At 50.9% G+C, this 14,516-nt stretch overlaps 1 protein-coding gene across 4 annotated transcripts in view; it reads right to left on the bottom strand.

Moving 5' to 3' along the window:
• The window catches only part of VPS13C (vacuolar protein sorting 13 homolog C), a 5,236,720-nt gene that overhangs the window by 2,474,606 nt on the left and 2,747,598 nt on the right, over positions 1-14,516 (bottom strand). For all 4 annotated transcript variants that reach the window (XM_069624493.1, XM_069624490.1, XM_069624491.1 and 1 more), the window contains one exon: positions 4-120. In XM_069624493.1, coding sequence (XP_069480594.1) covers positions 4-120 — 117 coding nt within the window. The remainder of the gene's footprint in view (positions 1-3; positions 121-14,516) is intronic.

Genomic DNA, 14,516 nt, shown 5'->3' with positions numbered 1-14,516 from the left:
TACCCTGTATTCTTATATCTGCTATGTCACAGCTCTGGTCACAGACCCAAACGTTAAAAGCATTCAGCTTTGCAGAGATTTTCAGATTAAACACATCATCACAATCTGCACCAAGCAATACTAAAAAAAATAAACCAACATATTAAACATACATTTATTAGATGATATACAAGCAGAATTGAATAAATGAGTGTTTGTGGCACATCCACTTTTGCACAAAAAAGAATTGCAGTCAGTGTGGTAATTGTTTTCCTGGCAGATGGGGCCTTTATACATTCCACAAGTTCAATTCCCTGGAGGGGCTACTCAGCACTTCTTCCTAACAAGATCAATAAATGGAGTACATTAAACTGAGCAATACTAAACACTGATTATTACACAATTTAGAAGCAGGAGAAATACATGATGCTGTCTAGTTACAGTTTCCAGTAGCATCATGCGTCTAGAGTCTCCCTCTCTCTTGTGGGACTTTATGGCAATTTTTTCTACAGTAGCCCTTTTGATGAGATTGTGAAGGATTTCTTTAAATTTACCGACTGCTTTTAAAATTATGCACCAAAACACTGTTGCTGCATAAAAGCCCACCTTGCTTTCGGGAAATGTTATTTGTGATGGATTTGAAATTTCACCCAAAGATTCCTCTTCTTTATAAATCATTTCCAGGCACAAACTAATATAGAAAATGTGACATTCTCTATTCATGTATGGAGCCTCGTTTTCCCCACTACAGTGGCTACATCCTATTTTCCAAGTCACAGATACTTAGGAAAGTTAGAACTGCCAATTAAAAAACGTATTTCAAATAATCTAGTTGGGGGAAATGTGGGAGACTAGATGAGAAATGTGGGTTAAATGCTGTATCTTTTAGTAAGAACATTAGCAAAGTTAAGTAACTTGTTCTTTTTTTTTGAAAATCAATTTTTATTAAGTTTCATTTGTGCATTACGAAATTACATTGCATTTGCTGATGTGAGTTAACAAGAAAAAACCAATCGCAACACACCCCTTCTCCCTCCCTCCCTTTCCCTCCCTCCACCCCCCTTCAGTTCAAATGTTCATAAGTTGGTTAATTGCTTGCTTAACGGGCTCTTTAAAAAACAGAAGTGTCAATGCACTGTGCGCTTGGCACGTCGAAGTCATGTGGACCAACTGGGTAAAGTTCACAATCGGGTCCGCGGGCCATGGCCCCGTGTCCTTGGGGGGGGTCCCTCAGCACCACCACTAAGCATTAGACCGCTCGGCCGTATTTGTCAAAAAAGGGGAGCCAGATTTCCTCGATGCTGGATTTGGACTCATCAAGCAGGTGTGTGAGGAACTCCATGTCGTAGATGGCCCGTACTTTGGTTACCCAGGTTTTTTCCCCTGGCATTTCCGGATGTTTCCACTTCTGTGCCAGGCAACATCTGGCTGCTACCAGCATTACCTGAAGCATATGGTCTTGAGTGCCCTCTTGGCCTTCCCCATTGTCAATTCCGAAGAGGAGGAGCCAAGGGCAGGAAGATCGCTCAACCCCATCCACCCCCTTGATCCACGCCCGTACCTTGTCCCAATAATTTTGGACCACTGGGCATCCCCACCACATGTGAATGTAGTCTCCTCTTTCTGTCCTGCATTTCCAGCAGTGTGGGTCATATCCTGGCCTCATCCTAGCTATCCTCTGCGGGGGATAGTGCCATCGGTGTAGTATCTTGAGGGCCTGATGGCGATACTGGAGGGAGGCCGTGGATCGATTAGCCCGTCTACACATCTCCGTCCATCTTTCGTCATCGATTTCCTCACCTAGGTCCCTACCCCATTGTGTGCGTGTTGGCGGCGGGTCTCTGGGGACAGAGAACAGAAAGAGCTTATAGAGGCAGGATATTATCCCCTTGGAGCCCCTCGCGGTTAGGAGAAGCTTTTCAAAGTCTGTGAGATCCCTCCTGAGGGTATCGCCCCAAGATGGCTCAGTGAGGACACCTTTGAGCTGAAGATAACGGAAAGGGGAAAGCGTGCCTATTCCCAGGGCCTCCTCAAGGTCACTCAGGGGTAGGAAAGAGCCCCCCACCCACATATGGCCAGTCCTGCTCAGGCCTGCCTCGAACCATGTCTGGTATGCTGCTGGTTCTGCTATTTTGGCCAGGAAAGGAGGGGCCCAAATGCAGCTTAAGGGGGAGGGCCTTGTTGTGAGCCATCTGTAGTAGCCTCCCTCTCTCCATAGGGACCACAGTACTTTTAGAATCGGATGGTTCAAGACGGTTCTGGGGCTCTTATTCCTTGGGACCCAGAGCCATTCCTCTATTGTGACCGGTGCAAGGGGCCTATTATCCATGGCTACCCACTGTTTTTTCGTTTCCGGTGAGAAGTGATCAACCAGAATCCTCAACTGGGATGCCCTGTAGTATGTCCCCAGGTCGGGGTAACCCACCCCCCGTCCTCCTTAGCCCTGGTCAATACCTCGTACGAGATTCTGTGTTTTTTACCCTGCCAGAGGAAATTAAGAAGGACTCGTTTTGTTTCTTCAAAGAAGGCCCTAGGGACCAGCACCGGGAGCATCTGGAAGAGAAACAGGAATTTTGGGAGAATCACCATTTTTATGAGATTGAGGCGTGCCATCCACGAGAGACCCGCTCCCGCCCACCTTTCTATGTCTCTCCTGATTGCTGACCAGAGGGGGGGGAAGTTGGCCGTATACAGGTCTTCAAGGTCGCGCGTGATTTGGACTCCTAGATACCGGAACCCCTCCTCACTCCGTTTAAAGGGGAGTCCCTCCACAAAGGCCATCTCCGGGTCCGATAGATTCCCACCTATGAATGCCACCGATTTGTCCAGGTTGATTTTATACCCCGATAGCTCTCCATATCGTGTGAGGCCCTGCAGCAACCGGGGGATTGTTTGGGACGATCTGGTGACATAAAGCAGCGCGTCATCTGCGAAGAGGCACATTTTGCAATGCATGTCCCCCATCTGTATTCCCCTGATGGCCATATCGTTGCGGACCGAGATTGCCCATGGTTCCATTACTAATGCATAGATTAACGGGGATAGGGGGCATCCCTGCCTCGTACCACGTTCAAGGGGGAATTCTCTTGATTCCGTTCCGTTTGCCACCACTCTGGCCGAGGGGGAGGAGTAAAGCGCAGATATCCATCCCAACCACCTTGGGCCCATCCCCATAGATGTGAGAACCTCCCTCATGAAGGCCCAACTGACCCTGTCAAAGGCCTTCTCCGCGTCGAGAGCCAATAAGAGTGTGCCCTCGTTTCTGGCCTCAGTTGTGGCAAGTATGTGAAGTGTTTTCCTTAAATTATCGGAACCCTGTCTGTTAAGGATGAATCCCGCCTGGTCTGGGTGTATCAGGCGTGGGAGGGAGTTTTCCAGTCTGGAGGCCAAGATTCTAGCGAAAATCTTGGCGTCCAAATTAAGAAGTGAGATGGGTCTGTAAGACCCACAGTCCGTCTGGTCCCTGCCGGGTTTAGGTATGACGGTGATGAGGGCCTGCAGGAATGTCGGTGGGATTGTGTCCCGACTCCTAATCTGGTTGAACAGTTTAGCCAGGGGTTTCACTAGGATCGATTGGGTCTGTTTGTAAAAATCTGCTGTATAGCCGTCTCGGCCAGGTGCCTTTCCGGCCTTCAATCTTTTGATGGCTCCCTCCACCTCTTCTTCTGAGATTTCCCCCTCGAGGGCCTCTAAGTCTTCGTCGGTCAGCTTGGGGAGGGGATGTTCTGCCAGGTAGGAGGAAATATCCTCCTGTGATTCGTCCACTTGCCTGGAATAAAGTTTGCTGTAGTAGTCAGCAAAACATTCCGTTATTTTCTGCCGGTCCCCATGAATTCTGCCTCCCTCATCACCAAGCTGGGCAATCCCTCTTTCCACTCTGCACCCCCGTGACCTCTGTGCCAATAGAGTGCCTACCCTGTCGCCCCGTTCATAGTATCTCTGTTTGGTGTATCGCATTTTTTTGACAACCTCCCCTATGAGAACCGTATGGAGCTCCTGCCTTTTGCCCTGCATCTCGTCCAGGAGTGCATCCCGGTCAACCCCCGGGGCGCCCAATCTGGCCCGCAAGACCTTCAACTCCGCACGGAGTTTGCTCTCGATCAGGCCCCTCTCCCTTTTACGCCTCGAGCCCTCTGCTATGAGGAGACCTCTAAAAGTGGCTTTCCCCGCTTCCCATACCATGGACATGTCAGTCTCCCCGGTGTCGTTTGTCTCAAAGTAGGCCAGCATTTCTTGTTTCATAAAGTCGCGGAATACGGGGTCCCTAAGGAGCGTGTCATTGCACCGCCATCGGGATGATCTTGGGGCAATGGGCAGTGACCAGTTAGCCACGAGTAATTCGTGGTCCGACCACGTTATGGCCTCGACCCTTGGTTAGGTTACCACCCCGTCCCCCTCCTCTGAGATCAGCAGGAGGTCGATTCTAGTGTAGGTGCAGTGTGGGGGAGAGAAGAAGGTGTAACCGCCTTGACCCGGGTATGCTTTGCGCCAGGTGTCTACCCAGTAGTGATCCCTCAGGAGGGATTGCAAGGCCAGGTTGTCCTTAGTGATCCCCTTGGGTGTCCCTCCCCTGGCGGACCACCAGTCCAGTTGGGGGTTAGCTATGAGATTGAAGTCCCCGCCAAGTATCATGGCCCCCTCTGCCCACTCGTCCATGACACTGAAGATCCGCGTGAGGAACTCTACCTGACCCGAGTTGGGTGCGTATACGGTGGCGAGAGTGACGCGCTGTCCCTCGCAAAACCCTTTGACACCTAAAAATCGACCTCCAAATCCTCTCTTGGTTTCTACCCCTGTGAGTTGGAGTGCCCTTCCCAGGAGAATGCCCACCCCCTCCTTCTTTGAGGTCGCGTGTGATGCCCAGTAGTTGCAGCCAATATCCGTCCCTTTGATACTGGACTCTCTCCCTCGTTTATAATGTGTTTCCTGTAGGAATAGGACTGTTAGATGTTGTTTGCGGAACATATTGCTCGTAAGGGACCTCTTATTTTGAGAGTTAAGGCCCTTGACATTCAACGTGCCTATCTTCCCTTCAATCATTATCGTCTTTTCGGTTGTGCACTTTGAACCCCTCATAGTATCTGAATTTCAGAGCCCGCTGCCAAGCAAGTTTCTGTGACTTGAACTGACTTTCCCCCTTTACCCCTCTGTCTGCCCTGTTGACCATTCTTCCCCCCTCCCCCCTATTCCAAGCCCCCCTCCCTGTTTCCTCCCCCCTCCCACCTTTGCCCTGAAATATAAGGCGTTCGTCCACTTTCCCCAACATACGTTGGGGTTGGTCAACGAACCACCAAGGACTCTAACCCCAGCCCCGGGATTTTCATGTGTTGGGAAATCCCAATTCTCAGAATCAATATAGATCGGCCCCTTCAGAACCTCGGTACAAGTGTCTGAGATAAAATTCTGGAACAATGAGCCCCCACTCCAGCCCACAAACCATTAACTTGGGCCTCGTGTGTGGGCTAACTCAACCAAACAGTTAACTTTTTAGCAAACTTTCGCCCGCCCTGTAGACCGGCGGGCCAGCCGTAGCGCCAACGCGGCGTCCAGTTATGGCACCTCGTGGACCCAGGACCTCCAGTGCCTGGACCCCGAGTCAATGCTCACCTTGTGATTTCCTCCACCTCCGATCGAACGGTGTTATCATGACTTTGAGTGGTCTTCAGAGTTTGTCGACGGGTGTCTAGTTTTCCGGAACTTCCGGGCCCCCTTGACCTTGGATTTGCCGCTGTGGTTCACCAATCTGTCAGGACCCCTGGGGGGGTCTCGGGCTCTTCCATCCTGGGCGCCTGAGTGGCCCGCCTGGTCGCCAAGCAGGTCGTCTGTGGCCCTCCGAATATCCTCCTCCAACACCAGGTGTTGTTTCTCCCCTAGCCATTCAAATTCCAAGTAGAAGGGATGTCCCCAGCGGTATCGAACCCCTTTTCCCTGAAGCCATCTTGTGAGGGTGCCACATTTCCTCCTCATTGACAGGGTGAGGGCTGACAGATCTTGAAAGATGGATTCCCTTGAGTCGCCTTATTGTATGTTGCCGAGGTTTCTCGCTTTCTCTAGAATTTTGGTCTTGTCTTTATAATAATGTAGCCGGACCAAGACCGAGCGCGGGCCTCTGCCCCCCCCCCCGCCCGGTGCACCCTCTCAAAGTTGATTGTGCCCGCAGCCTCTGTTCCCAGGGCGATCCTCACAATGTCGTGCACTTTGCCCTCGAGTCCTTGTGTGGATTCGCCCTCGGACTCCACCAGGCCAAAAATGCGCAGGTTGTTCCTTCTCTCCCTGTTCTCCATGTCGTCGACCTTAAGCCGGAGTTCTTCCTCTCGTCTTTCCATGTCTTGGAGTCTAATGTCCATTTGGGTTTCAAGGAGTGTTACAGAGAGTTGATTGTTTTCGACTCCCTCCATTCGGTCCTCTAAGGTGGTGACTTTGGTCGTGAGGTCAGCCAATTTGGCACCCATGTCAGTCCTCATCCCGCGTATCTCCTCCAGAATCATCTGGATATTGTTCTGGATGGCCCCCAGGTCTGGGGGTGGGGTAGCGGGGCCCCCGGTCGCCATGACACTCTCGTTGGCAACAAATTGGTATTTCAGCAGGTTTTCTTTCCAGCTCATGGAAGGACCGTGTCGGTTACTTGTTAGCGGGCACCGCCTGGTCGTCAGCCGTGTCTGGGTCAATTGGGGTGCAGGGCGGAGAGGGGGCGCGTCCCCCGAGGGTGTCGGCAGCTCGGAGCGTGTCTACCCTGTTTGGCTCCGTTAGTTAGCCCTGTGGTGGCGATCTCCAGGTATCTCAGCTGGGGGGGTTCCCAAGTTGTTGTAGGTAGGGGTATCTGAGGACCCAACTCAAGCAATGTTTCAAGAGTGCATAACGTTCCCTTTGGTACCCCGTTTACTCCAAGTGCCCTTCCAGTGGAGGGGGGTCGTAAGGGTGCTGAACAGGGGTCCCTACCCTCTATGCTTGCCTCTCTTTGTTCCCCAAGCCTCGCCGCAGTGGGGAGGGTCCTCGTCGCGAGGCTGCAGGTGTCCCTTGGCACTTTCCTCAGGTAAGAGCGGGAGGAGGGGGAGTGTGTTGGGGGGACGCGCTCCCGCGTCGGCCCCCAGGCGATGTCGTTGCTCCGTGGGCAGATGGATGGCCCTCTTCGGATCGGGCCCCGGGGCCGTGGAATGGGCAGGTGGGCCCGGGCCTCCCTATGACAGAGCGTGCCGGCCTCGAGTGTCTGGAGCGCCAGGCGTGGAGCCTCAGAGCGCCGTGGGCTGTGTTGGTGAGTGCTGTAATGGGAGGGGGGGTGCGCTCCCGCGTCGGCCCCCCTGCAGTGTCGTTGCTCCAAGGGCGGGAAGATGGCCCTCTCCGGGCCGGGCCCCGGGGCCGTGGGATGGGCCAGGGGTCCGGGCCCCCCTATGACAGGCCGCGACGGCGGCGTCCCGGCTGCCCCGCCTCGAGTGTCAGGAGAGCCAGGCGTGGAGCCCCAGGGCGCCGCAGGCTGCTTTGGTGTGTGCTGCGATGGGAGGGGGGGGGGGCGCGCCCTGCGTCGGCCCCCCCGCAGTGTCGTTGCTCCAAGGGGCGGGAAGATGGCCGTCTCCGGGCCGGGCCCCGGGGCCGTGGGACGGGCCGGGGGGTCCGGGCCCCCCTATGACAGGCCGCGTCGGCGGCGCCCCGGCTGCCCCGCCTCGAGTGTCAGGAGCGCAAGGCGTGGTGCCCCAGGGCGGCGCGGGCTGCTTTGGTGTGTGCTGCGATGGGAGGGGGGGGGCGCGCTCCTGCGTCGGCCCCCCTGCGATGTCGCAGCTCCTTGGGCGGGCGGAGGGCCCTCTTCGGGTCGGGCCCCTGGGTCGTGAGATGACCTGCGGTAGGCCGCGTTAAGTGTCCAAGGGGGGGGGGCGCCGCGGGCCCGCGGCCCCAGGCTCACTCGTGTGTGGCACAGCCTGTGTGTGCGCGGCCGCCGCGCCCTCCCTCGTTGCCTCCTACGTTGCTTCGCACCAGGCCGTGGGGGAGGGGTTGCTGGTATCGCCTCGGTCCGGAAAGCTCCGCGCAGGAGCGTCGGATCGGGACCGGAGTTGGGTCCAGGTGGGGGCTACAGGTTCCTACTCCTCTTGGTGGGGGTCGCGTGGTTCATGGGACCCTCGTTCCGCTGGTGGACCGCAGTTTACCCGGGGCTGGGTGCGGAGCTCGAAGCTCAGGCGTCCATCCTGCCTGCGCCCCCTGGTGGCCTGCCGTAACTTGTTCTTTTAATGGAAACCTTCAACAATATCTTTTTAAAGGCTACCACAGTAATGCAGAAAATAAGGAAGGAGGGAAGAGTTAAAAATCAATTATATGACAATGTGCTGCAACACTGAATCTTGATCACACAAATCTTATCAGGTGAGAGAATCAGGAGAGTAGTTCCTCATGAACGTATGAAGAGAGGCAGAGTAACTTCCTTGGATGTATCAAACACTGGCATGCGTCAAGACAATGCAGAAGTCGCTGTTTGACTTCTCGTAGAGTGGGCATACAGCCCAGTCTAAACATACTTCCAACGTAGCACATAGCAACTTTTAATACTGAGCACAATCCAGCTAGATATTGTCTGCTTTCCTTCAAAGGGCCTGCAGAAATGACAAAAAATGACTATCCGATCTGGTCAAAATTAATTCTTTCTGGTAACATAAAAACACAACGCACTTTTAGGGTCCAAACGCTTTTATTTCTTTCCTGTTTTCAAGTGAAGTAGAGGCGGAAAAAACAGGCAACTGATCCTCTTGTTCCAAGTAAAACTCTGGGACCACCTTGAGTAAAAACAAAGTTTTCACCCCAAGGGTAGCCTTTTCTTTTGAGAACAACGAAAAAGGCGTGATCAAGGCTAACAACTTTAAGATCCGACATCCTTCTGGCTGATATCGTTGCCACAAAAAAAGGCAAGTTTTCATGGCGAGTAAAAGTACTATGCAAGATTGCAGAGGCTCATGTGCAACAGCCATCAAAGAAGGTAAGAAACAGCATCAGGGCCCACCAACATTTAAGAAATTTAACCAATAGATTTTGGTTAAAAACAAAGTGTAGCTAAGTACCCATACAGTGTATCAACATTCGACTATGATGGCAAACTTAAGGCATGATGACCAACTCTTTGTGGCTTCCTCTCTGTCCTGAAAAATACAGCAGGAATTCCAAGATTAATGCAATCAAGTATGACACGAGCATTAAACAAAAAACTTGCAACACCTGGAGGCACAAGTTTTCTGCAATGACAGTAAGCAGAGCGCATCACCTCCATAATGTCCTTTCAGAAGGAGAAATACCTTACTGGCAAGGATCTTTCTACAGATTTTTCTCATAGATATCCTTCCAACGTTAGCTGTTCAGAAACCTTTAGACAGGGGGCATAGTATGACTGGACATTGACTCTTATTGACTCGGCTGTGCCACCCCCTGAGCTCAGCAGCCACGAGGTAAGAATTCATAGGGTTCAGCTTAATGACACCCAAAAAACTGTTTTTTGTCTGAGTGTGTGGAACAGACACCATACTGAAAGCAACTGGCTGACAGTACCCAATGCAGAAGGCATAAAACGTGCCTAACACTAATTCGTCATCACCTCAAGTTCACACCCTTTTAGTAGTGAACAACCAGAAAGCAGCAATAGACTACTTAAGGGGCAGCATGGGAGGGTGATCAGGAATCTTGGGGAGAAGAATCCATAGAAAGAAAAATACAGGAAGTCATTTCTCCCTCAATGGATTGCATTCTCCCACAGATTGCTCATATTATAGACTCCCAAAGCGATACAGAGTGCAGAGGAGGTATAAAAGCACTCAGCCAAGGAGGCTGTGCAACACCACTTTGCCAAATCGAGCGTCAGAACCATGTGCCACATCTAAGCAGTAATGCTTACTAAACGTGTGGAGCGACAACCACGTTGCTGCTCAACATATCTTCTTTCAATGCTCTGGGACAATTGGACTTATGAAACCATATTTGGCAGGAATTTAGGGTGTACCTTGAGAGAATCCACATCCTTGAAAAATTGCAGGAAGAGTGGGTTCCAAGATAAAGAGTGAAGCTCACTCACACGTCTCACTGATGTGATTGCCACCAGGAATTTTTTTCTTTTACGGTAGTCTGATAGAACACAATGCATGGGATCAAACAGAGCCGTCATCAAATTAGAACCAAATTGAGGTTCCAGTCGAGAAACGGAGTAGGCGGAAACCTATTTACAAGACCTTTCAGAAATTGGGTAATCACTGAGACCATGAAGAAGGATTCCCTGACCCGGTGAACTAATCAACACAGACAAAGCAGTTGACTGTGACTATCTTAAGGTCTGCTGAGAACAGTACAGAAGGAATTACATTGCTGCAGTGGTGGGACAAGCGATGGGGATTATCCTGCGTTCCTACACCACGCCTCAAACTTTCTCCACCTGCACGCAAGAAAACATGTTGTAGAAGGTCTGCATGCAGACAGTAATACAGCAAGAACCTGTTCTGAGAGGTCCCAGTCATCATACTGCATCCTCTTAAGAGCTACACATGTAGGATGAGGGACTCCGGCTTCGGTTGGAACACCCAATCCTCCGACTGGGAAAGGAGGCCCAGCCGAACATATGGTCAGATGGCCAAGTCCAGGAGCTGTCAGTACCATGTTCTCCTCGCCCATTCCGAGGCGATCAAGATCATGATGGCTCGAAACCTCCTGAGAACCCATGGGATGACGGGTATCAGAGGAAATGCATAGTGGTTGTGGAAGACCCACTCCACCAGGAACGCATCCCCTAGTGCTCCCTTTGCTGGGAATTCCATCAAGTAAAACTGTCTGCACTTCACGTAAGCCCTCATGGAAAACCGATGCACTGTCGGGGTACCCCACTGGGCAAAGATCTCTTCGAGAACTGGCACACTACCCACTCTTCTGAGACCATGCTCTGCCTGCTCAGAGTGTCCTACAGCCTGTTCTCCGCTCCTACTAGATGTCCAGCTGAAGCAGAGATAAGAGTTCTCCAGCAACCAGAACCATAGCTCCAACACCTCCCTGCATAGGGACAGGGGCTACAACCCACCCCCTCCACTTGTTTAGATAGTACATGCCCACTGTGTTGTCAGTCAGAATAAGGATATGTTTTCTCTTAAGGGAATGTGCACAGGCCATCAGGGCCAATCGATCACCTGCAACTCCAGCCTCTTGATATGCCACGAACATTCCACTGGCAACCAAAGGACCCTCTCACCTGCCGATCCCCACAGAGGGCACCCCAACCCTTCAGGGAGGCACCCGTGACCACCTGGGCCTGAGGCCACAGTGGCCAAAAGTGTTCCCCCGCCATCATGCACTCCCTTGCTGGCCAACCAAGAAAGGTTGTTGGTCACCAACCTCGTCACCTTGAGAATGTCCTTCATGGTGTCGAAGTACTGGGACCACTGACCCCTCAGCAGTGTGACAAACTTGAAGGCGTCTCACCCGCTAGTCCCCGGGGATCTGTCAACCAGGTGGCCAGGACATGGTCATTGCTTTTGGATCCTGTTCCTGGGGGTGGACCAGTGCATGAGGATCACCTGGATGAGGGGTCTTCGGGGAATGGGACACCTTAGGAACTCAACCCACCCCCTCTCCCCATTTCCAACACAAACATGATACAGGCAAAGTGGCCCAAAGTGGCACCAATGAAGCAGGCACTGGAGGTGTTGATAAAGCTTATATTAATGGTTGTAAATCAGGTGGAGCTGGCGCCAAACGGCCAGGATTCGGACCAATTACAATAACAGCTGTCTCCACTAGTTAAAACTTCAGGTGAATCAGAACTTGAGACTCAAGGGGTACAGCAGGGACATGATACGAGACAACCTCCACTGTCCAATAAAGTAGCAGAGGACTGAATGGGTAAAGATGGTACAGTCAGAGATTGTGACCCACTTAAAGCGGTAAAGCTTGGAAATCCTAAATGCCCTCCATGCTGTTGGAGATAAAGTTGAGTTTGGAAGAACCGGGCTACTCATCTGAACTGATAATGGAATGGATTCCACGACAGTACCAGAGTCTGCAGACTTGGAACAGTAACAATGATTTTCTGATTAGGTGGAGGCGGACAGAAAGAAGAAGCTTCACCCCTGAAAATGAAGCCCTTATTCTTTCTCCCCCATTTCCGCTATACCGTAAAATGTGTTTCACTGTCTGAAAGCTCTGCACGGATATTGGTGGCATGGAGTGCTCGGTGGTTGAGTATGCCCCACTCTTTTTTGCTAAAGGCAATAACAACATTGGCCATGCATTCATGCACAACCTTTGAGCTGCATTGACTGGCAGGAACCACAGATCTTGGTGTTGTGGTATTGCCCGAAGCAAAGGGTCAGTGATGTATGGGGATTCATATCTGCCTGACACATTCCCTACAAAACTGAAAAACAAACTTGGAAGACAGAATGATGACATGAAAAAGGAAATATTACTCACCACTGTACTTCTAGCTCTTAGTCCCCTTTCCTCAATGCTTTTGGGCAATTTGTACCATCAGAACTGGACCGGAGCGTGATGCGGAGCAGCACATTAAATACAAAAAAAACAGTCAGGCCTGCAGCGCATGCACGTTCCCCACGCAGGAACCCTCCTACACATGCAAGCACCTCTCAACCGTCAGTTCTTTTTGTAACATACTTGAAAACCATGACATTCTATAGGAACAGCAGGGAGCGTGTGAAGAAAAGGTGACTAGGGACTAGGAGTACATAAGTCACAATGGTAACATTTGCTTACTCTACATCCCATGCCCTTTCCTCCATATTTCTGGGTGATTGCAAAGCACTAATAACCGTTGGGTGGCGGGCACAATACAGATGATTTAGTTTATTTCCACATTTTGAAATCTTTACTATATGTGAGATAGGGACATGCACATTGTCATAAAACTGCACATCAGAAGAAGATGTTCTGAATGAAAGATGGCCCAAAACAAACGTTATCACCTCAAGCTGGTATGCAAGCAGAATTGTCTGCAAAAAGCCAAAAGGGATGATGAGGTTGCCCACCCTGCAAATGTCCTCAGGAGGGTGGTGCCTCTGGAAATCCACAGATGCCGCTTTCAGCCTTACTAGGTGAGCATGCAAGCCCCTTGTGGGTGCAAACCTGTTCAATTTATAAGCCTTCAGGGCGCATTTCACCGATCATCTGTCAACTGTACTCTTTCAGGCTGATGAACCAGGGATCAAGCCCTGTGTGTGAAAGATGGTCAAACAATCTAATTCTGGCAGTCCTGTCAAATTAAAACTTTAGAACTCTGGCAACACCCAAGTTATGGCGGGTCCACACAGACTCCAAATCCGGCATAGAGAAAAAGGATTGCAGGCAAATCTCCTAGTGTATATGAAAGTCTGATACAACTTTTGGTAGGAAGATTGGATGAGTACAGAGGACCACCTTATCCCTGTGGAAAATCAGGAACGGCTGCCTGAAGCCAAGGGACCCTCCTGGCCGAAGTGATGGCAACTAGGAAAGCTGCTTTCCACTTGGCAAGATTGACATCAGTCGTGGCCATGGGCTCAAAGGTTTGGTTCATTGGGGCCAAAACCGCATGGAGATCCAGTGTAGGATTCAGGGCTCTGATATGAGGGTTCGGGGCCTCACAACCCCTGTGCAATGTCATTGGAAAATGGAGTCCAAGAAGAAGTATGTATCATTTTTAGAGAGGCACGCTCTGACTGCTGACAGAGAAGTCATGCATGGTTCAAGTTTGAGACCAAACTCTGCTGAATGGGTAGTGAAAGAGAGTACACAATCCAGACCAGCTGATAAAGGGTTCTTACCCACCATTGGCTGAACCTGGTCCACTTGCTGGCATATTGAGACCGATCTAGTGGAAATCTTACAGGCTGCCATCTGCATATTCCTTTCAACAAGGGTTCAGATGGCCCTAGGCGAAGACCTCAGGAGCCAGGCCACAAACGACAGAGATAGATGGTATGGGTAAAGAACCCAACCCTCCATATCAGACTGTTGTTCTATGACAATTAGAAGATTGGGATACCAGAACCTATTCAGGCAATCTGGAGCCATCAAGATCATTTTGAGTCTTCTAGAGAGCGCGGTGGGGCAGAGAGCAGTTAGCCACAGCTCACCGCAGGAGCAAGCAGAGCCCGGTAAGATCGACCACACTTTAAATGGCGATTTGAATATAAGTTGGGAGAAGTTATTGATCGGCTCAATGCATCAGCACTTCAGTGTGCCGGGTTAATAGGAATCCACTGAACCCTGTGGCTATATCCAATTGAGTGCAAGTGCTGGAAACTAAACACAGTGCGAAATTAGATAGACACATTTTAAGCCTTGCAGGGGTTCCAAGAATTCGGTGCGACTATTCAAGGGTGGTACATTAGCAATCAATGGAATACTCTTAACAGCATTGACTGCTTAGCAGCCCTCAACCCCTCATATGTACAACTTGAGTAGTGGGGCAAACGCTTGTAAGATGTCAGAAATATCAATGTTTTTAAAAATAAATGGCAATTGATTTAACACTTCCACTTTCTCTTCGGGAAGGTACATCTGGCTGTACAAACACAAATACTCTAGAACCACGG

This window comes from Ambystoma mexicanum, chromosome 11, assembly GCF_040938575.1.
Source record: "Ambystoma mexicanum isolate Mex_15411 chromosome 11, UKY_AmexF1_1, whole genome shotgun sequence".
Taxonomy (NCBI): Eukaryota; Metazoa; Chordata; class Amphibia; order Caudata; family Ambystomatidae; genus Ambystoma; species Ambystoma mexicanum.
The sequence above is the reverse complement of the archived record's forward strand: the minus strand, read 5'-3'. Positions and strand labels throughout refer to the sequence as shown.